Source organism: Physeter macrocephalus, chromosome 6, assembly GCF_002837175.3.
Source record: "Physeter macrocephalus isolate SW-GA chromosome 6, ASM283717v5, whole genome shotgun sequence".
Taxonomy (NCBI): Eukaryota; Metazoa; Chordata; class Mammalia; order Artiodactyla; family Physeteridae; genus Physeter; species Physeter macrocephalus.
In genome coordinates this window covers 7,644,453-7,668,867 of record NC_041219.1, presented here as the reverse complement: position 1 = coordinate 7,668,867, position 24,415 = coordinate 7,644,453, and the positions used below count along the sequence as shown (strand labels likewise).

Genomic DNA, 24,415 nt, shown 5'->3' with positions numbered 1-24,415 from the left:
ACTTTTATAACAAATGAAAAGATTTTTTAAAATTCTTTGTCTTTCTATTCCCCATTCTCTTTATCACATATTCTCTGTTTTTATGATTCATTCTAGATGTCATGTGTTGTGACTGTTTGGAATATGGTATCTTTCTGGGAAAGATGCTTTATTTTTTTTTTTTATCATAATATTCAGTAGTTGAAAAGATGAAAATCTGTATCTGTAAATTTGTCTTTTTGTCCTGATTTTTACTTCTCAGTTCCAGACTTTACATCTGTCTATTGTTTAAAAATTAGACTTCTTTTTCTCTCCTTTGCTTTGCTTTAGAAAAAATGAGTTAGAGGTTTGTAAATTAATTAAATGTGCTTGATTATGTTTATTAGATGTTTATTTGTGTGTTTATTAGGAGCATTATAAATGAAACTAAACAGCCATTTTCTGTCTTAAGTCCTCATTTTTCTTTTTTTATTTGAGGGTTTTTTTAATGTTTTTAATTTTTTGGGGGGGTGTTGGGTCTTCGTTGCTGCACGCGGGCTTTCTTTAGTTGTGGTGAGTGGGGCTACTCTTCATTGTGGCATGTGGGCTTCAGTAGTTGTGGCGTGTGAGCTTCAGTAGTTGTGGTGCACGGGCTTTAGTAGTTGTGGCTCGTGGGCTCTATAGCGCAGGCTCAGTAGTTGTGGTGCACGGGCTTGGTTGCTTCACGGCCTTTGGGATCTTCCTGCACCAGAGCTTGAACCTGTGACCCCTGCATTGGCAGGCGGATTCTTAACCACTGCACCACCAGGGAAGCCCTCTTAAGTCCTCATTTTTCAGGAGTTATTTAGGGCTACATTGAAATTTACTATTAATAGCTTTTCAACTGTAATTCACATTACTCAGATGCATGTTTTTTTTTTAAAGATCAGACCCAGGGAATTCTCTGGTGGTCCATTGGTTAGGACTCTGCACTTTCATTGCTGAGGGCCTGGGTTCAGTATCTGGTCAGGGAACTAAAATCCCCCAAGCTGCGTGGTGCCACCAAAAAAAAAAAACCAACCAACCCATATTTGCTTTCATAAAATTTAACAGTGTCTATCTGAATACTTATTTTATTCTTCTAAATATTCACCTCTGTGTATCATAAACATATTTTTAAAAATGAGCTATTACTTTGTAAGTTTTTTATTCTGATGGTGTCAGTCCACTAGTTTAGAAAAATGTTCATAAGACTTTTGTTATTTCCCAATTAGGATCCTCTTGATGAAAGATGAATCTGTTTTAAAGAATCTAGTACAGCAAGAAGCTAAGAAGAAAGAATCTGTTCGAAATGCTGAAACAAAAATTACAAAACTTACAGAGCAGCTTCAGGCAACAGAGAAAATTCTCAATGTCAACAGAATGTTTTTGAAGAAGCTTCAGGAACAAGTAATGTTCTTTTCTTAAATTCAAATATTGTAGTCCCATGTTTACTACACATTTTTATGGGCCAAATTTTTAATAAAACCATAAACCAACGCCATCAAAATGTGTAACCTATCCATTGTTCTCCATTGAGATGTAATATTAGCATATTTTTAATTTTCAGTTCAATACCCTAAAGAAATTATGTTTAAGAAGGTATTTCCTCTCCTAAGATTTACATATTCAGAATTACCCTATATTTCAGATTCACAAAGTTCAACAACGTGTTACAGTTAAGAAAGCTTTGACTCTGAAGTATGGAGAAGAACTTGCTCGTGCAAAAGCAGTGGCTAGTAAAGAAATAGGAAAACGTAAACTGGAACAAGATCGCCTTGGAGTAAGTTGTTTGTAGAAATATTTAATGTTTGAAAAGGAGAAGGTTTTAATTATTCTTTTGAGGGTAAGAGATGCATAAAAAGTTCAAGCTTTTCCCTGCAGATTCAAAGAGAATAAGATTAAAGTTTTGTTTTTAAATGGCACCCACATATTTGGAAACTTATTTTTTTTATTTATTTTGACTTTTTTTGTTTGTTTGTTTTTTGTACCTCATAGATTAACTAGCATATCTGTTGGAGGCTTTTGTAAAACTGTTTTATTCTCGTTATTGACTTAGTTTTATAATGTTGGCATTGTATTGTAGGGATAGCACAATAATCTTACCAAAAATTGTTTATAAAGTCACAGCAGTATAAAATATATCATTTTTCCCCCCAGCCTAACAAAATGATGAGACTGGACAATTCTCCAATATCAAGTCCAAGAAAGCATTCAGCAGAACTAATTGCTATGGAAAAAAGACGATTGCAAAAGCTAGAATATGAATATGCCCTGAAAATTCAGAAACTAAAAGAAGCCAGGGCCCTTAAAGCAAAGGAACAGCAAAATATTGGTCCACTTGTGGAAGAGGAACCTGAATTTTCTTTGCCTCAACCCTCACTTCACGATCTGACTCAAGATAAATTAAGTCTGGACACTGAGGAAAATGATGTTGATGATGAGATTTTGTCTGGGTCAAACAGAGAAAGAAGAAGATCCTTCTTAGAATCCAATTCTTTTACTAAACCTAACCTTAAGCACACTGATACACCTAATAAAGAATGTATAAACAAACCTACTAAGAATACAGTAGAAAAACCAGAACTTTTTCTAGGGTTAAAAATTGGTGAATTGCAGAAATTATATTCAAAAGCTGATAGCTTAAAACAACTGATTTTAAAAACTACCACAGGCATTACAGACAAGGTTTTGCATGGTCAGGTAACTGAACATTTCATATTCTTTATAAAATCCAGAATTCACCCTAGCCTTTATTACCGTATGAAATTTCTCTTTTCTTTTGCAGGAGATTTCTGTGGATGTGGATTTCGTGACAGGACAGAGTAAAACAACAGAAGTGAAGCCATGTCCGTTTAGACCCTACCATAGTCCCCTTCTAGTTTTTAAGTCTTACAGGTATAGAAGAAAGATTCAGTAAACTTGAGGTTCAGGATTGCTCCTTGTTCTTAATGATATCTTAATCTGGAATGTGTGATGACCATGAAAAAAATTGAATCATGGCTGCTCAGAAATGAACTTGTCCTTTTAGGGAATATAAAAATTTAAGTGCCTTGTTATACTTGAACCAAACAGGAAGTAAGATTTAACTCACACTTGGGTTTACTAATTCTTATCAAATCCTAATTTCTGGCTACTGGTGAAATTGTGGAGAATTCTGAATTACTATATCTGTTAAGGATTTTAGGAAAAATAACTGGAGTCTTATGAGAATTTTAAATTTTTGCTTTTTAATTTTATTGTTACTCTAAGGAATGCATTGGCTAGCTTTCATAAAATTGATTTGACATTTTCAGATGATTAACTTTGGGAGGTTGTCCTTTTTTTTTTTTAAAGACTCTTTAGAAGCTGTGAGACTATTAAATTGGTATGATTTACTCATAAAATCATACAACACCTACCAGGTAGTATAGACTTTTTCTCTAGTTTTTTGGTTGGCTGGTAATGTGTGGAAGAAATACCAGTGTTATACAGCATTTTATTATGTGGTAGGAAAACACTACATTTAGAATACAGGATATTTTTCTCTGTTTTCTATTTCAGATATTTTATGTCTGGGTATAAAAGTAGTTTGTCCCTATGACTTGATATTCTGGTTGTTTTCTAGAGTTAATTTTGGTATTAAGTAATTAGATAAATAGTAAGCTCAAAGTATAGAAACTTTAATTGAGAAAGAATAAATGAAAAAATTTAAAAATTTCTGAGGAATGTTTATGGAGCATCGTAATGTGCCTCTCTACCTCTTTTCTTAGATTTAGTCCATACTATCGAACCAAGGAAAAACTTCCCCTAAGCTCAGTATCATATAGTAATATGATCGAACCAGATCAGTGTTTCTGCCGTTTCGATTTAACAGGAACATGTAATGATGATGATTGTCAGTGGTGAGTAGTTTTTATTTGTTAACATTTTATAATTTAAAAGGCAGTCTTGGTTATGTAGCTTTGATATATACATGATTATCTTTTCTGTGTTGTTATTTTATTTTAGGCAGCATACACAAGACTATACGCTTAGCCGAAAACAGCTATTCCAGGACATTCTGTCATATAATCTGTCTTTGATTGGTTGTTCAGAGACAAGCACTGATGAAGAAATTGCTGCTGCAGCAGGTTTTAAAGACCTCTTATTTCCCAAGTGAAAATTGAATTTAGGCAATTTAAAAGTTTTATATTCAGTTGTTGACATCTTTAAATAGCCATAATAATTCAATACATTCATCTATGACACTTTATCTGGATCTGCTCTGTCCAGTACAGTAGTCACTAGCCATGTGTTGCTATTTAAATCTAAGTTAATTAAAATAAAAATTTGCTTCCTCAAGTCACACTAGCCACATTTCAGGTGCTCAGTAGGCACTATTGAGCTCAGTATTGGTAAGTGCTTACCGGTAAGACAGTGCAGATGTAAGACATTTCCATTATTGCAGACAGTTCTTTTGACGGCGGTCATCTAAATATTTCACTTTATTTAGAAGAATATGTTAACATAGTATAGATATATTACCAATGATTTAAAAATAGACCCTATTTTTATTTACTATTTTCAAAAATAGAGGGGGATTAGAAGTTGAGGTGACTACAGTTTCAGATTCTACAATGAAATATAAAAGGACTTTATACACTTTGACACTGTAGAAAGCATAGATTACTGCCAGACATTGTGAATAAATGTTGTTAAGCTTTTCCCCAGATTTAGTGCCAAATATTAAACCTTAAACTACAAGTCTTTTCCAAGTAGGGGAATTAGTGTTTGTTAAATTCAGTATTATCACAACTCAGAGTGATTGTAACATCACTGAATCTATTCAGTCATTCCTAATTAGGGACTTTAATTTTCACTTGCTTAGGTTGTTTTAGGAAATACTTTTTTTCAGTCCAAATTGGGGTACATGATATGGTAGGATTTGCTGTAGTAGTTAAGATAATGTAGACCCTGCCCTTTAGAAGGGCATAGGTGTTTTTGACTAGTACCTTTAATTTTTAAACTATTCTTTACTTCATACTCTGTAATTAGCCTCATCTCTGTAATCCACGGTTTTTATACTTTTTATGAAGATAGCATGGCTCTAATTTCAGAAAAATATGTTGAGAAACTTTTTGGAGTAAACAAAGATCGAATGTCAATGGACCAGATGGCTGTTCTCCTTGTGAGCAATATCAATGAAAGTAAAGGCCATAGTGAGTATATGTATCTTTCTCTCGCACAAAAGGACCTTAGAGTTTATGAGAACAAATTTTTTGGCATTATGTAAAGATATATATATATCATGTCTGAGTAACATGATAGAATAAATTTAGCTCTTTTTGAGTACTATTTGGGTATCCTTCAAAACTATAAAAGACTAGTTCTGTTAACCAGCAGTCTTCTCCTGTCTACTTTAGCACCTCCATTTACAACCTACAAAGATAAAAGAAAGTGGAAGCCAAAGTTTTGGAGAAAACCTATTTCAGAGAATAATTTCAGCAGTGATGAGGAACAGTCTACAGGACCTATTAAGTATGGTAAGAAGTAATTTAAGCTCCAGAATCATTAAATTGTGGTGTTACACTTTGCTAACACTTTGCTAATCTTTTGGTGTAATCTACTAGCCTTTTAAAAGTTTCTGTTTTTAAAAAAGTGATGCTGCTTGGCGTTTAAGGCAGTTAGTTCTTCCTTGGGTACAGGATGTTTTGTTTTCATGACCCCTGCCCAGTAAATGCATGGATCACCCTTTAGTAAATGTGACAACTTTAAATATTATTTGAGTGGGGAGAGGGGAGCAGTGCTGTTCCCATTTGAGAACTACTGCCTGGCCTGTGTCCTTCTTGAGAGCAGTTCTATTTTGTTTTATCTTTGAGTCTGTGTTTTCTGACATGCAGTAGGCTCACAGAATGAATGAATTAAATGAGTGAACAAAGTAATGTATAAATGAGTGCCTTATTGTAGAGTACATCTTACATTATATTCTCAAGTTTGCATAATTTAATTGCCTACTATTTGTGGATTAGCAAATATGCTCTCCTGTACTTATTTACATTAACACTTTTTCTCTAATTTAGATGTAGTGGAATATGGAATAAATCATCTTCATAAATTATTATAACTTTCTCTTAAAACTTAATGAATGTGAATTATCAGTTGATGTCATTTATGCTTAGAGAGGTCATACTTCTGGTTTGCCCAGCAGAGTCCTAGTTTATACCTGTCATCCTGGTGTAATTTTTATTAACATCCCTTTTTACTCTTAGAAGTGTCCTGGTTTGGACAATAAACTATATGATTGCTCTACCTTAAAGCTATGAGCTTTAGATTTTTAGATTATTTTAAAGATAAGGCCAATCGTTTTTTCTTGGGTTTGTGGATTTAGAGAAATTGTGAAGCTAATAGTGCTTTTTCTTATAGCCTTCCAGCCAGAGAACCGAATAAATGTTCCAGCTTTGGATACAGTTGTCACTCCAGATGATGTCAGATACTTTACAAATGAGACTGATGACATTGCTAATTTAGAAGCAAGTGTGCTTGAAAATCCTTCTCATGTACAACTTTGGCTCAAGCTTGCATACAAGTACTTGAATCAAAATGAGGGGTACGTCCCCTTCTATCTTTGTGTAAACTGTTGCACATTTATATTTTTATGTTTGAAGTTTATTTCATCTCTGGTAATCAGGTTTCCTTGCTACTATCAATGGAGTCTTTGTTTTTTGACAAAGACAAAAGCACTTAATTGTTTAAAAGCTATTAGAAAAAGTTTAAGATTAGATCTTGAGTTATGTGCATGGCTTAGTGTATAGGTAATAAATTAGCTACAGTTTTTAACTTACGTAAGCTCTTATTTCAAAGTAATGTCAGTTAAAACAGTAAATTCTGAGTGGTCCAAGAATTAATCATTGGGTTTTTTAATAAGTCAGGTAGTCATGGTCTCAATAAAATTGTGATAAAGTCACAGTGGAACAGGTTAAATTTTATGTTAATTTTAATTTGGAGATTTAAAGCTTGTCTAAGAACCTCTAAACTCTGGTGAATTGACTTTTTTCTGTGTGTGGTGTTATGTGTATTCAAATAAGATAAATAGTAATTTATCTCAAAAATGACAGCTCCTATTACATAATTGTGTTTTTTGACTCCTACTTATTGATAAGATTGCCAGGAATAATCTCTTATTACCAGGAGTAATATATATTACTGTAATTAACAGTCAGGTTTTTTTTTTTTTAAACAGGCTGCTCTGTCTTAAAACTTGGTATAAAAACTTTTTTAAGGTAGCACTGCAGAATGCTAATACATCACACATACCTGAATATGGTGCTTATTTAACTTGCCTTGTGTGTCATTTTCATGTTAATAGGATAAGTTACAGTGTTTTCTTTTCTGACTCATTTACTGAGTGAAGGCCAAAAAACTGTACATTATTTTATGAATAGGATCATGAGAGACAGTTTTCTTCTCCAAGAGATAGCAAGCCCTTGACTGTTGAAAAGAACTATTATATTGAAAGCTTTGATTATTTTGTGCTGGTAGTAGCTGGCCTTGAGGGAGAATTGTTTTAACTTTTCCCATTCCCAGACCAGTGTAAATCATAAAAGGTATTGCTGAATATGGATATAAAGCACATTTGAAGTTGATAATCTAGTGGTTTTATAACACTGTGTTTTTATCTGGTAAATGCGCATTGAACATCCACTTAAAAGGGAATTGTTGGGTCAGTGGGAAATCGGGACCTGTTTTAGATGGATGTGATTTAAAATCTTAATCTACCTCCCTTTGTCATTGGTGATTCTAGCTTCTTGGTAGGTTCTAATAGAAAATGGAATTTAAAAGTTGACGTATTAGAACTAAACTGATTTTAAAAGTATTTTCAAGCGTTAAAAAAAATGGTCCTGCTTTTTCTTTCAAACATGTAGGCTATGTTCCGAGTCCTTGGATTCTGCTTTAAATGTTCTGGCTCGAGCTTTGGAAAACAACAAAGACAATCCAGAAATTTGGTGTCATTACCTCAGATTGTTCTCAAAAAGAGGAACCAAGGAGGAGGTGCAGGAAATGTGTGAAACAGCTGTTGAATATGCTCCTGATTATCAAAGTTTTTGGACTGTGAGTAGAAAAGTTAAAGTTGTGTGTGTGTATGTGTGTGTTATCAATAATTCTTTAGGTCATCTTAAATATTGATGTGTAGGTTAATAGATCATATGTTTTGTCTGCATACAGATATAATAATAACCTTACTTTCACTGTCCAGTAACTCCAAAACCACTTCTCTGGGTCAGGATTAATTTAGACTAAACAAGACAGTATTTAGTGAAGAGGTGATTTTTGTTGTTGTTTACTTTATTGGTAATGAGGAAACATAAACATTTTAAAACATTTTACACTAACCTATTCTTAAGCAGTTTTGGTTTGGGCAAAGTTAAATGAATTTTTTGCTAAGCACCTGAAAGTAATTTAAAATTTTTTATTTTTTATTTTTTGCGGTACACGGGCCTTTCACCGCTGTGGCCCCTCCCGTTCGGAGCACAGGCTCCGGATGCGCAGGCTCAGCGGCCATGGCTCACGGGCCTAGCCGCTCCGCAGCATGTGGGATCTTCCCAGACCGGGGCACGAACCGGCGTCCCCTGCGTCGGCAGGCGGACTCTCAACCACTGCGCCACCAGGGAAGCCCTAAAAAAAATTTTTTTATGCTTATATAACATTTTCATGAAAGCCAGGAAATAATTTGGTCTTTTTATTATATGCCCTCGTTACTTATGGAAAATACTTTATCTGTAAATCACACTAATATCGAACCTTGCTAAGTTTAAAAGATTTGGTAGAAAAGTGGGTTTTTCCTCATTCTCTGAGAAAATGGGGTGTTTCTTACCCAGGATTAAACTTAAAATTATGATTAATTCACTTATAAAATAAATATTCATTAATATGTGAACTTTTACCAGCTGAACTCAGGAATTATTAGATTCAGATAAACTTTCATATAAACTGTTTCTATCAGATCTGTCATTTACTTGCTAACTGAAATTCAGAACAGATAGATTTGGATAACATGGTATCCCTTAATGAATGAACTTGCCACTTTCTTACTCTCCTAACTCACTGAATAGATTTAGACAGTGAAAAATGCTTGACTTTTAACCTGCAGCCTTGCTATTAATGCAGTTAATGCTATTGATCACCACAAATTATAGGGTGTAATGTTTTTCCTTAAGTTGTTTGGTCTTTAAAGGACCTCTTAATTTCTTTAAAAGATTAAATCTTTTAATTATTTTGTCACATATTTCTTATATGAATGCTATTCTCAAAATTTTTATACAGTCACACACCTGAGCAATTCAGATTGTATGTGATCATAAACGTGAGCTTTTGGAGATCCATCGTGGTCTTGCTGCCATTTATTGATTCAAGGAAAGGAGACGTGAAATTGCTTTAGTGATAATTCTGAGAGTATATCTGTATTGTTTTAGTTTTCATCTGATTCCACTTTCCAACTTGTGGTAGAAGGGGAAATCTAGGTTATAGTACTGTATGATGGGTTTATACATATTTGTAATTATCCTTTTTATAGAAATTGAATTTTTAATATGTGATAGTTTCTTAATGAAATGTGAAAAATCTGTAGTTTTAGATTATTCTTACGAAGCAGGAGTAATCATATGAAATCCCTTTGGGCAGTTTCTGCACCTAGAAAGCACCTTTGAAGAAAAGGATTACGTATGTGAGAGAATGGTGGAGTTCCTGATGGGAGCAGCCAAGCGGGAAACATCAGATATTCTGTCCTTTCAGCTTTTAGAGGCTCTTTTATTTAGAGTTCAGCTACACATATTTACTGGAAGATGCCAAAGTGCACTTGCAGTTTTACAGGTAAACGTTTATTACAGCATTTAATGACATTCTGTAGAGAATTTTTTTAAAGGTTTAAAGCAGTACAGGTAGCATTGTTGAAAGATAAGGACACAGGCTTTAGATTTGAATCTTTGTTTGCCACTTACTGGTAAGTTGTGTGAATTTGGGTAAGTTTACAGCTGTTTCCTCCTTTGCTTATTTAGTAGGGATAATACCTTATTTAGAGTGTTTATCAGGTTTAAATGAAAATAATATTTGCTGAGTACCCACCAGAATAAACTTCAATATTCAAACCATAAGGGGAAAAAAATTAGTCCATAGTGAAAATCTTCTATATGGATGTGGTGAGGTTTTTTGTTTATTTTTACTCTTTTCTCTTTATCTTACTAGATTTTGAATATCAAGATACTTAAAATGTACAAATAAATTTAACCTTTTCATTAATTATGTCATAAACCTTAGCATAGTAAAAATTATGTTAATCTGGTATTGATATCTCTAAAGTGTTTTTCCATTAAAAAAATTGGTGAGTATCAGAATTTTGACTTAGGTATTTAAGAACCATGCCAAAGAAATAAAACACTTTTAATCTTCTTTGCCTTCACAGTTAAATCTTATTAGGAATATTTTTTAAAACACCTTCAGATTATTTTTCCATTTTACCTAGAATGCATTGAAATTGGCTAATGATGGAATAGTAGCTGAATACCTTAAAACAAGTGATCGATGTTTGGCATGGCTGGCCTACATACATCTTATTGAATTCAATGTTCTCCCTTCAAAATTTTATGATCCATCTAATGCCAATCCTTCAAGAATTGTTAATATAGAACCATTTGTAATGCCGTGGCAAGCAGTTCAAGATGTAAAGACTAATCCTGACATGTTGTTAGCAGTATTTGAAGGTAAGTGTAAATGTTTATAAATTATTTAGAACATCAACTTGTCGCTTATTATGATTCTTCAAAATTAAATGAAACAAATTTATGTATTACAAGTTATGGTTTTATACTTTATTATATAAATGCTTAAAAGTTAAGGATTGAATCAAATAAGATGGGCATTGGCATCTATGAAAGCCACATTTTTCTGATTATGGCAAAGGATATCAGCTAAATATGTACATAATATAGCATATTTACATAGGTTTAATGAGTTGATTGAATCATAGAACCAGGTAAATTTTTGTTAAGCAATCTATCAAGGTGAAAGTTAAAAGATAATATCTTATTTTTTCAAGTAATTAATATTTTCTCCATCAGTCAGTGAGTTTGATTCCTCTATGTACTAACCGAGGTATCTGCTTTGGAACATATATAAGATATAAAGCCTGTTCCCTTCTAATAAGAAGTATATGGCCTAGTCAGAAGATAAAATCTATACATCTGACATAATTAATAAACATGAGGCCACATAACTGTCTATTAGTATATAGTCTAAATTCTGTACTTAGAGAAGAGGCTGGGATCTGTGATTTAGAGAATTACATGGTACAGGCCATAAACCTGAAGGGAAGAGATTATTGCAGGTTGTCATGATCAAGTATGTCTTCATAGGCGAATTAGGACTTAGAGCTGGACTTTGAAGCTTGCATATAATGTGACTGACATGGTGGGCCTCCTCCTCAAAGATGGGACTCTTGTATTATTTTTATATTTCTCAAGGGCCTGTAATGTCTGGCAGTGTACTGAGCGCTTAGTAAATGTTCATTGAATAAACTAGCGAAGAAAGGAAGTAAAAGGACATTCCTATTAGGGGAGCTAAGTAAACAAAAAGCAACAAGTAGATAGGAATTGGTACAATGGATTTAAAGGGAGATTAGAAGAAGGGAGAGTCCTTATCAAAGTGAGACTTTTTGTGCTGGAGAACAGTAGGAATTAAGCTTGATAAGTGGAAATGATACCAGATTTTCAAGAACTTTTAAGTATGGTAGGCTTGATGGCAATAGAGATTCTTTAAGAAAGAAAGAATATGCTGGAGAGAAATGATACCAAAGGTAGGAAAACGAACCAGAAGCTGACAGCCATAACTGAGGCATTAAAAAAAGTAACCTGGGAAAGGGAGAGTATTTATTGGAGACATTTTAAGTTACCATATAGAGATTAGGGACAGATTAAATGTCAGGGAAGAAGAGAAAAAATAGTCAAAGATGATTTCAGGGTTTTGAGACCAGGAAAAGGAAAGGGTACTAATAGAAAACTGGTGAATTGGGAAGACTGATTTTGGTAGTAGGAGTGGTATTTGTGAATGATAATTGGTCACCCGAGTGGAAATGCTTGTTGGCAGAAGGAAATAAGGAAGTGCATCTTAAATGGACAATTCTGGGTAGAGAAATGGATTTGAAAGTTATCAACATAGAAATTATTGTATTATATAGTGCTTTACAGTTTTTAATGTGCACTCCCAGTAAGTTATTCACCAGCTGAAGCTATGAGGTACTTTCTTTGAGGAAATGGAGATTTTAAAGTATAGCAGTAAGGGGTAAAAGGGAGAATTGAGTCAGTGAATGAGACCAAGAGAAAATATAAACAATCTCTTGGAAGCAGAGGCAGGAAGAAATTAAAAAGAAGAGGAAGAACATTATCAAATGCTAATCAGATAAAATGAATGTGGAGCTAGATTTGTTTAAATAGGATCCTTATAAGTGAACTTCAAAAGTGCTGTTTCAGAATGACATTCATTTTTAAACTCAGCAATTCTGGGAAGTTATACCACCTTGGGCAAGGAGGAAAAATGGTGACAGTTGTGCAAAGTGAAACAGTGGAGGACTTTTCTCTAAGAAGTAGCAAGATCGAGTAAAGGACTCTTTACAAAGGGAAAAGTGTTTTGAAGGAGTAAGGAAAAGATCTAGTTTAGGGGGAGACGTTTAAATGGCTGTAGATCAGCAGAGCAAGGCCTCTTGAAGTGGGTCGGAGAAAGATGAAAAGATAATTCATTCTTTAATTTCTTTGACATTTTTCAGGAATTTAGTATAAATGCAAAGATGCAAGAGCCCATGTTGGGTGTTTTATTCTTAACAGGAAAGTGAGGGTGAAAGATTCAATTTTAGGAGTTTGGAGATATCTGAAATACCTCCTTTGGGTGAAAGCCAGGAGTTTAGTAAAGGTGAATAAGATATAGTCAAACAAAAGAATAGGCTACCTTAGAGTTTAAATAACACAGTCACATAATTCATTTTATGTTTGATTCATGTTATTGTGGTATTTTTGGATAGATGCGGTGAAAGCTTGCACAGATGAGAGCCTTACTGTTGAGGAAAGAGTAGAGGCTTGTGTTCCACTTTACACAAACATGATTGTTCTGCACCAGCTTCTTGAGAGGTAAAACTTAATTGACAAGCAGTTAACCTCATATTAAAAATAGATTTTTTCATGTGTTTAAATGTGTGTTTTTCTTGTGAAGGTATGAGGCTGCAGTGAAGCTTTGTAAATATTTATTGGAATCATGTCCCATGAACTGCCAGTTGTTGGAATCCCTTGTTGCTTTATATTTGGAAACAAATCAGCACGACAAAGCTAGGGCAGTGTGGCTTACTGCATTTGAAAAAAATCTTCAGAATGCAGAGGTTTTTTATCATACATGCAAGTTCTTCATCTCGCAGGTAAAAAAAAAAGACTCATAATTATTTTTTTTCATAATTCTTAAATATGATATTTTTATGTTTCACGTTTATTCATCCTTTAAGATGTTTCAGGCATCAGCCTCTCCAGGATGCTTTTACTGATCTTTTGCCCTTTGCAATACTGTTAGGTATTCCTTCTCTTTCTGCCATAATACCTCATGCATAGTTCTCCCATTGCACTTAATTACATTACATTGTAATTTTGCTTATAGCTACTTTGTCTACTATTCTAAGAACTCCTAGAGGGCAGGGACCATGTCTTATTCTGATTTAGAGCTCCCCTACTCCCAACACCTAGCACAGTGCCAAACATGTAAATAGAGCTTAATGGCTAATTGGTGAAATTGGTGAGTGAAACTTGAGCTTATGGTATATTGGGTGTTAAACTGTTTAATGTTTAGTTCAATTTGGAGATCAGAATACAAAAGTCATCTCCACCTACTCAAAAAACCTAATCTAATCAGTGGTTGGGGGGGGCGGGGGGTGCTTTTCCTCCCTTGAAATATTTTAATTAAACATTGTAAACCTAATGTGTCTCCCTCCTCTCTCTTTTAAAAATAGAATCGAGGAGATAATCTTCTTCCATTTTTGCGGAAATTTATCGCATCCTTCTTTAAACCTGGGTTTGAGAAGTATAGTAACTTGGATCTGTTTCGGTAAGTTTGTAGAACTCTTGATTTGTAGAGGAATGAAAAATAGTGTAGCTCAGTGGAAAGATTACCAATTTCTTGGTGGATTGATTATATTTTAGACTGATTTTTTTTTTTTTAAGACACTTGAATACCCTCTTACAGAAATGTTATAAGGGCAGTAGAATTTAATATAAATGGACACAAGATGTAAAATGTTTTGCATTCTTTGGAAAACACTAAATTTAATACTAAATTTATATTAACACCATGGTGATCCATGCTTCTTTTAATTACTGTCATTGTTAATTTTAGCAATTAATTCTGTAGCAACAAATTATCCTGAGACAATCTCAGTGATTTTCGAAAAATGAGTTTTAATTTATTGGATTGGTGATTTTAAAGTGAATGTAAATAATATGCCTTTTTAAAAAAAAAATCTAAAGAAAACCGCTTTAACGTCTGAAAAGTTATTGAGTAAGAAACTTTGGAGAATTCTTTTCTCAACCATCACTTTCTCAGTAGCTTATATAGAATTCTGTATTTACTACCTTTATTTGCTTCCCTGTGAGTTCTTATTTTAACAACAATAGGAGGCCACAGAAGATCATAAAGAGTGGGGTTTTTTTGGAGGCTTTTAAAGTTCTCTTTCATTCTTCCTCCTCATCTCTCTGTAGGCATCAGCGAACTTTTTTCCTTAAGGGCCAGATAGTAAATATCTTAGGCTTGCAAGCCATATGGCCTGTCACTACTAGTCAACCTTGCTTTTGTAGCAAGAAAGCAGCCATAGACACTATATAAATGAATAGGCATGGCTGTGTTCCAATAAAAGTTTATTTATGAAGATAGGTGTAATTTGCTGATCCTAAGCAAAACAGCATCAAAAGGAAAATATTTGTCATGACATACTTTTTTATTGTATGTCAGGAAGAACTGAGAGAAGAAAGGTCTAAGCTGGATATCTCCTAAAAAAATATTCTTGTGGAAAATACTAAGTGAAGATAGAGTCTTGGATTTATATATGCAAGTCTAATGCTTGCATATGTTTTTCTTTTCTTAGGCACTCCCTCCCTGCACTCACCCACAGTATAGCAGTGTTATATGAAAAAATATTTTCAAAAATAACCCACGTTTTGTTAAGTCAGTGGTCTGTCCACCCTAGAATATTTTGTGAACATGGCAGTTTTATTTGAGATTTGGCAAAAAGTTTGGGGTCACCATTCTTTACCAGACTTGAGTCTTCACATCTGTCCTCTTATGGTAGGTAGCCAGGTTATTGACATAGTGATTTTAGTACTCTTCCTGAAAGTCTTTCTGCTTTGCTACATATAGATTAACATCTTATAATTAATTACAAAAGAATTAATTTGAAATGCAAATTAATAGAGAAAAATTAAACTATTGTATGAGAAATTTAGAGATTGTTTAGCTTCCCCATGCTGACTTTCTCCCTGTTTAAATTAGATTGCTTTAACATCTCAGACTTAAGCACAGGATAAATTCAAGGCTGAACCAGACTTTTATTAAAGACTTGCTGGTTCTGATCTTCTCTTTAGCATGGAGGTAATTGTTTTAGCTTTGAAAAAGATGCTGCCAGTTTGTGCCATGGTCAAAGATCTTCAGATCTTCTTGATGTCAGCTTAATGAAGCAGAATAAATAAGTGACAATAAAAATGTGAAAGTGGGCTTCCTCCAAATAATCTTCTCATTATTTGCTAAGTCATCTTGCTTTATTATTTTGTGTAAAGTTATAATTCATAATTCACCAAGAATTATGAGGAAAAGGTATCCTGTGCTTAGTTTATTTAGACAATTTGAAGTCCTTATTTACAGAGTATGCATTTCTATTAACTTAGGAAACCTTTGAGTCAAATATTAAGAGAATGGCAGTAAGTGAGAGAGTTTTCAGCATTGCCATACTTACTTGGTATTGATAGAAATTTTTTTTTTTTTTTTTTTTTGTGGTATGCGGGCCTCTCACTGTTGTGGCCTCTCCCGTTGCGGAGCACAGGCTCCGGACGCGCAGGCTCAGCGGCCATGGCTCACGGGCCCAGCCGCTCCGCGGCATGTGGGATCTTCCCAGACCGGGGCACGAACCCGTGTCCCCTGCATTGGCAGGCGGACTCGCAACCACTGCGCCACCAGGGAAGCCCTGATAGAAATTTTTAAAATTTATGAAAGAGCCGAAGCTAATTAATAGGAGAAGTCAGTGCTCTTAATAAGTTCAAAATACTTTTTTATTTCATGAGTAGAAATTGTAAAGCAAAGTATGTAGAACTGTAATATTTATTTAGAATTAGAGTCTGTCATTTCTCTTTCTATATAACATTTAGTATAAATTACGCGGGCTTCTCACTGTTGTGGCCTCTCCCGTTGCGGAGCACATGCTCCGGACGCGCAGGCTCAGCGGCCATGGCTCACGGGCCCAGCCGCTCTGCAGCATGTGGGATCTTCCCGGACCGGGGCACGAACCCGTGTCCCCTGCATCGGCAGGCGGACTCACAACCACTGCGCCACCATCTCTTCTTACTTACTGCAGTTTTCAGTTGAGAAAAGTCAATATTCTTAGAAGTTAAGTGATTAACTCATGGTAATACAGCTAGTTACGGCCAAGTCGGGATGATAATCTGCCTTCTAGAAGTACCATTTCTTCCCTTTCTTACGGCCCCCAGCACACAACCTCTCCCACCACAGCCGCCATACAGCCTCTCTAATCCATTAAAACTTAGTTCCTTGAAATAATTGCTAAATTCACAGTGAACAGTTATACTAGGCTGTCATTGTCGAAATCAACGTATTTCCTTTAAAAACATTGTTCCTGAAGATGCTGGTAATGTTATACACACAGATTCAAATATATTGGGGGGAAACCTGAATTACCAAAGTAAAATAGATTTTTTTACTGATTGGCTTCTTAGAGCCTTTGATATCCTAATATGTGTTGTGGCTTTTTAAGAGGGAGCTTTAATTTGCGGTATTTCTCAATCTTATTTGATCATAGACATCTTTTTGACAAGTGCCTTATGGGCCAATATGTTATAGAATACGCTTTTATATCATGTCTGAAATTAAATGTAGAGTGGTATTTTTGTGTATGTGTGTATGTGAGGGAGAAATTGTTTTCAGATTTCAAGTTTTATAACTCAAAGAATTTTTTTTTTCAAGAAAGTACAGATTTTGTGGGAAAATTTTAGATACTTGGTAGTCTCATTTGTTCTTCTCTGTTTTTAATTAGGTTTAATTAGATTATTATGGTGGTTTGTTTAATTTGGGCTATAAAATTTAAAAATATCATTTTAGAAGAGGAGTTATTCAAGTAGGTATAAGATAATAAATATATGATGCTAGAGATGTGACCAAAGCGGTATGGTATACACATGAAAATAAAGTCTCATTACCGTATAAAAATATTTCAAGGAAGTTTTAGTTGAAACAGGATTTTTTTTTTAAAAAAAGCATTAGCAATCCATGTGTACATAGGCATAATTTCAAACATGATTTTTTTCCTCAGGTATCTCTTAAATATCCCAGGACCACTTGATATTCCAGCCCGTTTATGTAAAGGAAATTTTGATGATGAAATGTTTAACCACCAAGTTCCGTATTTGTGGCTGATATACTGGTGAGACATTATCTACTGTGGAGAGAAATGTTTCATACTAGGCTTGCATTTGTTATTTATTACTGAATTACACTGTTAAAATTAACCTGTTGCTAAAGTCATTGAAGCAAAATTTAAGGGATGCTAAGGTTTATACGTATTTAAAAAGGAAAGATCAAAAGAAGGATTCTCTTGTAATAATATCTGTAATGTTTATACTTTGTCATTCCTTTACCTGATCGAACTGAGCTGAGACATACAATGTTTTCCTTCATTTTTTAAACAGCCTTTGTCATCCTCTTCAATCAAATATTAAAGAGACAGTGGAGGCATATGAGGCAGCGTTAGGGGTGGCCATGAAGTCTGATATAGTGCAGAAGATTTGGATGGAGTAAGTTTAATTCCTCTTAATAAGAATGGGATTTGAAATAAGGGAATATGGTTGGGGAAGGGGTGATGAGCTTTCTTGTTAGAGAATTAACTGGCTTAATTATTCTAAATTATGATGTTTTTCTTTTGGCAGTTATCTTGTCTTTGCCAATAATAGAGCTGCTGGATCCAGAAACAAAGTCCAGGAATTCAGATTTTTTACTGATTTAGTGAATAGATGTTTGGTTACAGTCCCTGCCCGATACCCCATTCCTTTTAGCAGTGCTGATTACTGGTCCAACTATGAATTTCATAATAGGGTAAGAATTTAAAACTTATTTTCTTTAGATATTTAAACAAAAGTAGGGGACTTAAATGATAGCAAAACTCCTGTTTAATATCGAGAGATTTTCCTAGGACCACTTTACTAGCATTTACTGTTGTTCTTGACCATGTTTTCTATTTATCTCTTCAAAATCTAGGCACAGAGCCCTTTAAAATTCAGTTAAGATAAAATGTGCATATTGATTATCTTCTATTTAAGAAAATTTAACATTGAAGCAGAAGTGAAGAGATGTTAAGGTTTAGTACGTATTAAAGAAGAGAGATCAAAAGAAGTAATTGTAATAATGTCAGTAATGTTTTGCTTGAGTAATTGGAAATTTTACTGAATGAAAAATTCCATAACTTCAAAATAAGTAAGAATGTGCTTACATGTTGTAGCTGCTCTTTTTATCAGTATTTTGTCAAGCAGATATAGCTATACATAGGACATAAGAAAGCTGAAATCAGATGCTGTTTGGAATTTTAAGAGTAGAATCTGGATATTGATATATTTATAAGGTCATCTTCTTATAGGCAGTGAAGCAAAGGGTTTTTAAAAAATTGGTTTATTTTCAAAGACCCCTTTTATTCAGTGTGTGTAAGCTAAAAGCTCCTACTAAAGCTCAGTATAGACTAAAACATCTGTGTTTTATTTATTTATTTTTTTGGTGGGGTGGTTTTGTTGTTACCGGGATAACCAATTATTATGCTTTGTACTTCTATGCCATTCTTTATCCCAGGATCTCAAACCACTTTATGGACATTAAGTCATTTACACACGGGCATTCCATGAGCAAGATGTGGCAGGTATTATTAGCCCTATGACTTGCCCAGCTATACATCAAGTAAAGGTAGACTCAGGAATGAAAACCCGGACTCCTGGCTTCTTGTCAGTGTTCTCAGTCCATGGCTCTCATCACTAGACCATATTTCCTAATTCATATTTGGAAAGTCACTAATATAATTAATGGTAGGAACTGTAACTCACAGCATCATACATTGTTATAATTTATACATTCATGTCTTAAAGACCATTTTGGTTTTCTCATTAAAACACATAAGTAACTGGATTTCACATTTTGTTGTATTCCTTTCCCCACCTCCCCAACCTTCACAGGTTATTTTCTTTTATTTGAGCTGTATTCCAAAGATCCAGCATTCCAAAACCTTGGAACGGTTTTGCTCAATTATGCCAACTAATTCTGGACTTGCACTGAGGTAAGAAAAAATAAAATTCTCAGCTCAATTGTATAGGCTCTTCATATAAAATTATTCTTGAAAACTTGCTAATAGTCTGCTCTTTGGCTATTGCCTCATTTCCGCTTTAATTTCAAAGTTGTTAAGCAATATGTAATTATTCGTGTAAAAGTCAATGTGGAGATCTGGTCACTTCAGAAAACTGCAGATTATAAGGGGGCATATAATTCAAGTAAAGTTCACCTGTGTCCCCTAAGCATATACCATCTGTCCGTAGTACATGCATTATAAGCACAAAGCATGTTTTATGCAGCAAAGGAGTATTACTTAAGAGGTTTTTAAGTGTTAAAGAGATAAGCAGCCACCCATGTATATTTTGGTTACTATGACTTTTTTTTTTTTTTTTTTTTTGGCTGCGTTGGGTCTTTGCTGCTGCACGCGGGCTTTCCTAGTTGTGGTGAGCGGGGACTACTCTTTGTTTCGGTGCGCGGGCTTCTCATTGCGGTGACTTCTCTTGTTTCGGAGTACAGGCTCTAGGCGCGTGGGCTTTAGTAGTTGCGGCACGCGGGCTCCGTAGTTGTGGCTTGCGGGCTCTTGAGTGCAGGCTCAACAGTTGTGGCGCGTGGGCTTAGTTGCTCCGCCGCATGTGGGATCTTCCCGGACCAGGGCTCGAACCCGTGTCCCCTGCATTGGCAGGCGGATTCTTAACCACTGTGCCACCAGGGAAGTCCCGACTATTTTATTTTAATTAATTTATTTTATTTTTTATTTATTCTTGGCTGCGTTGGGTCGTCATTGCTGTGTGTGGGGTTTCTCTAGTTGCGGCGATCGGGGGCTACTCTTCCTTGTGGTGTGTGGGCTTCTCATTGCGGTGGCTTCTCTTGTTGCAGAGCATGGGCTCTAGGTGCGCGGGCTTCAGTAGTTGTGGCACGCAGGCTCAGTAGTTGTGCCTCGCGGGCTCTAGAGTGCAGGCTCAGTAGCTGTGGCCCATGGGCTTAGTTGCTCCACGGCATGTGGGATCTTCCCGGACCAGGGCTCGAACCCATTTCCCCTGCATTGGCAGGCGCCACCAGGGAAGTCCTACTATGACTTGTTTTCATATATGTCAGTCATTCTCAAATATTAGCATGCATCAGAATCTCCTGGGATGGTTATTTAAAATGCAGATTCCTAAGCTAGAGCCCTCAAATCACATTTGAGAAACACTTATCCAGGGATTTCATACATTCAATTAGAAGATTTTTTTAGAGCATTTCTTTGTAGTTTTTCTGCTCTGTTAGAGTAAAACCCATTTCAACCCTCAGGAATTGTGCTTTTTGATTCAAAAAGGTACACTGCATGCTAAAGCTTTGGCTTCTACTTGTGCTGTCATTTCCACTGCATCAGTTGTGTCTTATGTTTCTAAGCTTGTTTTATGGATTATAAGGTGCCTAAAATAGTTATCATATATTCCTTTGTGTTCTAGAGCATTTACATTCCACTTAGCATGTATGTCGGAAAATGATAGGAGATTGAAAAAAATTCAAAGGCCTAAGACTGTGATAAGAGTAACAAAATAACGCCATAGCGTTTTATAATAAAAATTCTTAGTAAGCATGCTAATCTGCCAAAGTTAATTATAGAAATTTGTATTATAAACATCACCTTTGATAAAACATGTGCAATAGAAAATGTACTGATGTTTTGAGTAGTTTCTATAATGATAGGCATTTTGGAATATAGGTAGTTTAATTGTTGGTTTTGTTGATAAAGTTCCACTTTTGATACTTCTTATTTCCTTAAGGTCATCCTTGTCCTTTTTTCAGAATAGAGAACTTAATAATTAGTCACTGTACTTATTACATTTTAGCTCAAGAAACATTCACAATTAAGTATACTGTGTTTAATAAAAAAGAAAAATACCAAGAAATTGCACTAATATGTCAATTCATTATTTTAGAAAATTTACGGGGAGGGAGAATGTGGAGAGTAATTTGGAGAGAATGCTTTAGTATCCTATAGGAATACATCAGCCTTATTTTAGTTTGTTGAAGATGGTATGGGTCTTGACTGGACCTTCTGCTAGTTTGCATGTTTCTTTCCCAGGGTAATTTTTGTAAGAGGCCTTCTACAAATACTTGCTGAATAGCCTTGATAGAATTTAACTGACCAAAAATTATGCTTCATCAAACATTCTGCTCATAGAGCTCATTTGGAGTTCCCTATACTTGCAATGCTTTTGTTCATTTTCCTGAATGTACTTTACAGGCTACTTCAACATGAATGGGAAGAAAGCAATGTTCAGATTCTGAAACTTCAAGCCAAGATGTTTACATATAATATCCCAACATGCCTGGCCACCTGGAAAATGTAATGCAACAATCATGTACATGTTTTTATAGCTATTGCTTTTATTTATAAGGTTTGCTCCAGACAGGTAAATCTGAAATGACATCTATTTTTTCCCCCCAGAGAGATCTCTCTTCTAATTTAGATTTGTTTTTGGCACTTGCTGAGGTTTTATACCAAGAGTGAAGGAGTGCTCATTAACAATTGCCTCTAAAAGCAAAACAGATAGTTTTAATTTTCTTTGAAGGGGAACATATAGATAACAATACTGTTATCAAACAAACAGATCTGCTATACACATATTAAGACTACCTCTTTTGAAATGCGGGGTTTCCCCCTATTATAATCTGATGTCTTCCTTCTTTTAAAGGTGTTAGTGCCAAGTATTTTTTTTTTACTAGTAATTATGAGTATTTTTCATGAACGTTATTTATGTTCAAAACACTGGTCTGCTTTATTATTGTAAAGTTGATAAAAATTGTTGAATTTTTCTTTTCACTATAGGTTACCCTCCTTGGAAATTTAGCCTGTTACTTTCAGGAAGTTTTGTACTCAGATTCCCACAGTCAGTATTCTGCCAGTGGTAGTATCTCATTTTGTTCAAAGATATATAAATTTTTCTTTTCCCTTTTCTATATTCCTTTTTTTTTTCTTAGAGCCATTGCTGCTGAGATTGTTCTAAAGGGACAAAGAGAGGTAAGCCGTGATTGACTATCAGATGGGTTGCTTTTCTTTTTTTTTAAATAGCTATTCTGCCCTTTTTGTTGACTTCTCAATTTAAAAGGATTAAAGCATAGAAGTTAACATCCTAAGAACTCTAAATGTTTGGAAACTCCAAAATCCAGCATAACCATGTTGTCTTGAATGTTGTTATATTATGAAGTACCATTCAAATAGTTAGGATTATGAAGGTGTTTTCCACCACATTTCCTGATGGAATTGTATATATATCTATCTTATAGGTCCACCGTTTATATCAGAGAGCCTTACAGAAGTTACCTCTTTGTGCATCACTGTGGAAAGATGTAATGCTTTTTATATTTTATTTCATCTTGAAGTTTTCCTATAAATTTTCTGCATGTGCCATATCCATTGATGTGGTAATGCTCATAATCTAGCTAAGTCTTACTTCTATGCTTCCCTGTCTTTTACAGCAACTCTTGTTTGAAGCATCAGAAGGAGGTAAAACTGATAACCTGAGAAAACTAGTTTCCAAGTGCCAAGAGATTGGAGTCAGCCTAAATGAGCTCTTAAATTTAAACAGTTACAAAACAGAAAGCAAGAATCACTGAACACTGGGTGCAGTCAGTTCTAAGTCCTTATAATAATTGCCAAAAATTATTTGAATGATCCTTCAAGATTAGGCTGATCCCTGGCTAAGGTCTGTGTAAGGCAGACAAGCATTACTGATCATATCAAGTCCCCTACAATATCCTATCCTCAAAACCGGAAGCAATGAACATGATCCTCTTCGCTTGGATAAATGAACTTCCTGTTTGGCCTGCTTCTAGGCCCTGCCAGATTCTCATAACATCATGTACGTAAGTATAGTTCCTCAAAGTGACTGACATTTATTTTCATTTTGCTTTGTTTTTGTTTTTATTTTTTACTTTCCCCCCTTCCTTTATGTTGTGCTATTCCTGATTCACTTGACACTCTCTGATGCCTGAGAGATTCTTGTTTGGGTTTAATTTCCAGGGCTGTGTTTACAGTAAAAAGCCGGCAGTCCCTTTTAGTTTTTCCTCTTTAAACCTTTTGAGATTCTTCATTTCAGGATTTAAAACTTAAGCAGTCCATCTTAAGGAAAGTGTAACTGCCATGGCCACAAGTCTGCTAGTTGCACTTGAATGCTCTAACAGGGTTGTTTATTGCCCTTTCTACGTTCTGGACTCCTTGCCGAGACTGTTTAACTTGAAGATTAAAGAAACTATTGCAAATGCCAGTGCATCAGAACCTAAGAGTGGTCAAATATTATGTGCAATTTTTTTTGTAAAGAAATTTTAATTTATAATAAAGTTTAACAGTTTAAAGAACAGTTAATATTTGAACTGCTTTGTATTGCAATACTACTTTGTAGTATTAAAATTGTTTATAAAAATATTTTTAATATAAGTTAACTTTTTGAAAAATGTTGCTGTCTTTATTCACTTTTCACATTCCGGTGGGAAAGGGTTGAAGTAGGAGATATGGATATTCACTATAACTATATCAGTACTTCTTATTTTGAACCTGCTTTCCCATAAAAACATTCCAGTGTCTTTTTAAATTCACGAGAAGATGGGTCCTGTTCTATTTTGAGGGCAATGAACAGATAGGCTTGCACTACCATTAAATTCCTTGTTCTTACGACCACGGTGTTTAGAAAGTATCTCCCAACTATAGTTTGAATGATTTGCTTAGTGACATGCGGTCTTACGTTGAATATCAATATGACCAAATGTAAAGGTGACTTTGTTTTTGTTTTGCTTTGTTTTGTTTTGTTTTCAGTCTGCAGTGGGTTATTTGCGCTTGGTAGAAAAATTGTTAATGACACACACACTGCCACAAATCTGGTCTTAC

General features: G+C 34.8%; 1 protein-coding gene across 2 annotated transcripts in view; it reads left to right on the top strand.

Annotated features, from left to right (window-relative positions):
• The window catches only part of ZFC3H1 (zinc finger C3H1-type containing), a 50,685-nt gene extending 26,769 nt beyond the window's left edge, over positions 1-23,916 (top strand). For both annotated transcript variants that reach the window (XM_024122771.3, XM_007111571.4), the window contains exons 13-35: positions 1,212-1,386; positions 1,628-1,759; positions 2,137-2,679; positions 2,765-2,874; positions 3,729-3,860; positions 3,967-4,088; positions 5,055-5,156; positions 5,361-5,480; positions 6,361-6,544; positions 7,860-8,046; positions 9,616-9,804; positions 10,454-10,691; positions 13,001-13,106; positions 13,189-13,387; positions 13,970-14,064; positions 17,549-17,659; positions 17,925-18,029; positions 18,162-18,327; positions 19,449-19,549; positions 21,776-21,877; positions 22,513-22,552; positions 22,819-22,881; positions 23,011-23,916. In XM_024122771.3, the coding sequence (XP_023978539.1) occupies positions 1,212-1,386; positions 1,628-1,759; positions 2,137-2,679; positions 2,765-2,874; positions 3,729-3,860; positions 3,967-4,088; positions 5,055-5,156; positions 5,361-5,480; positions 6,361-6,544; positions 7,860-8,046; positions 9,616-9,804; positions 10,454-10,691; positions 13,001-13,106; positions 13,189-13,387; positions 13,970-14,064; positions 17,549-17,659; positions 17,925-18,029; positions 18,162-18,327; positions 19,449-19,549; positions 21,776-21,877; positions 22,513-22,552; positions 22,819-22,881; positions 23,011-23,148 (3,460 nt within the window). In that variant the 3' untranslated portion in view covers positions 23,149-23,916. The remainder of the gene's footprint in view (positions 1-1,211; positions 1,387-1,627; positions 1,760-2,136; positions 2,680-2,764; positions 2,875-3,728; positions 3,861-3,966; positions 4,089-5,054; positions 5,157-5,360; positions 5,481-6,360; positions 6,545-7,859; positions 8,047-9,615; positions 9,805-10,453; positions 10,692-13,000; positions 13,107-13,188; positions 13,388-13,969; positions 14,065-17,548; positions 17,660-17,924; positions 18,030-18,161; positions 18,328-19,448; positions 19,550-21,775; positions 21,878-22,512; positions 22,553-22,818; positions 22,882-23,010) is intronic.
• The last annotated feature ends 499 nt before the right edge of the window (positions 23,917-24,415 follow it).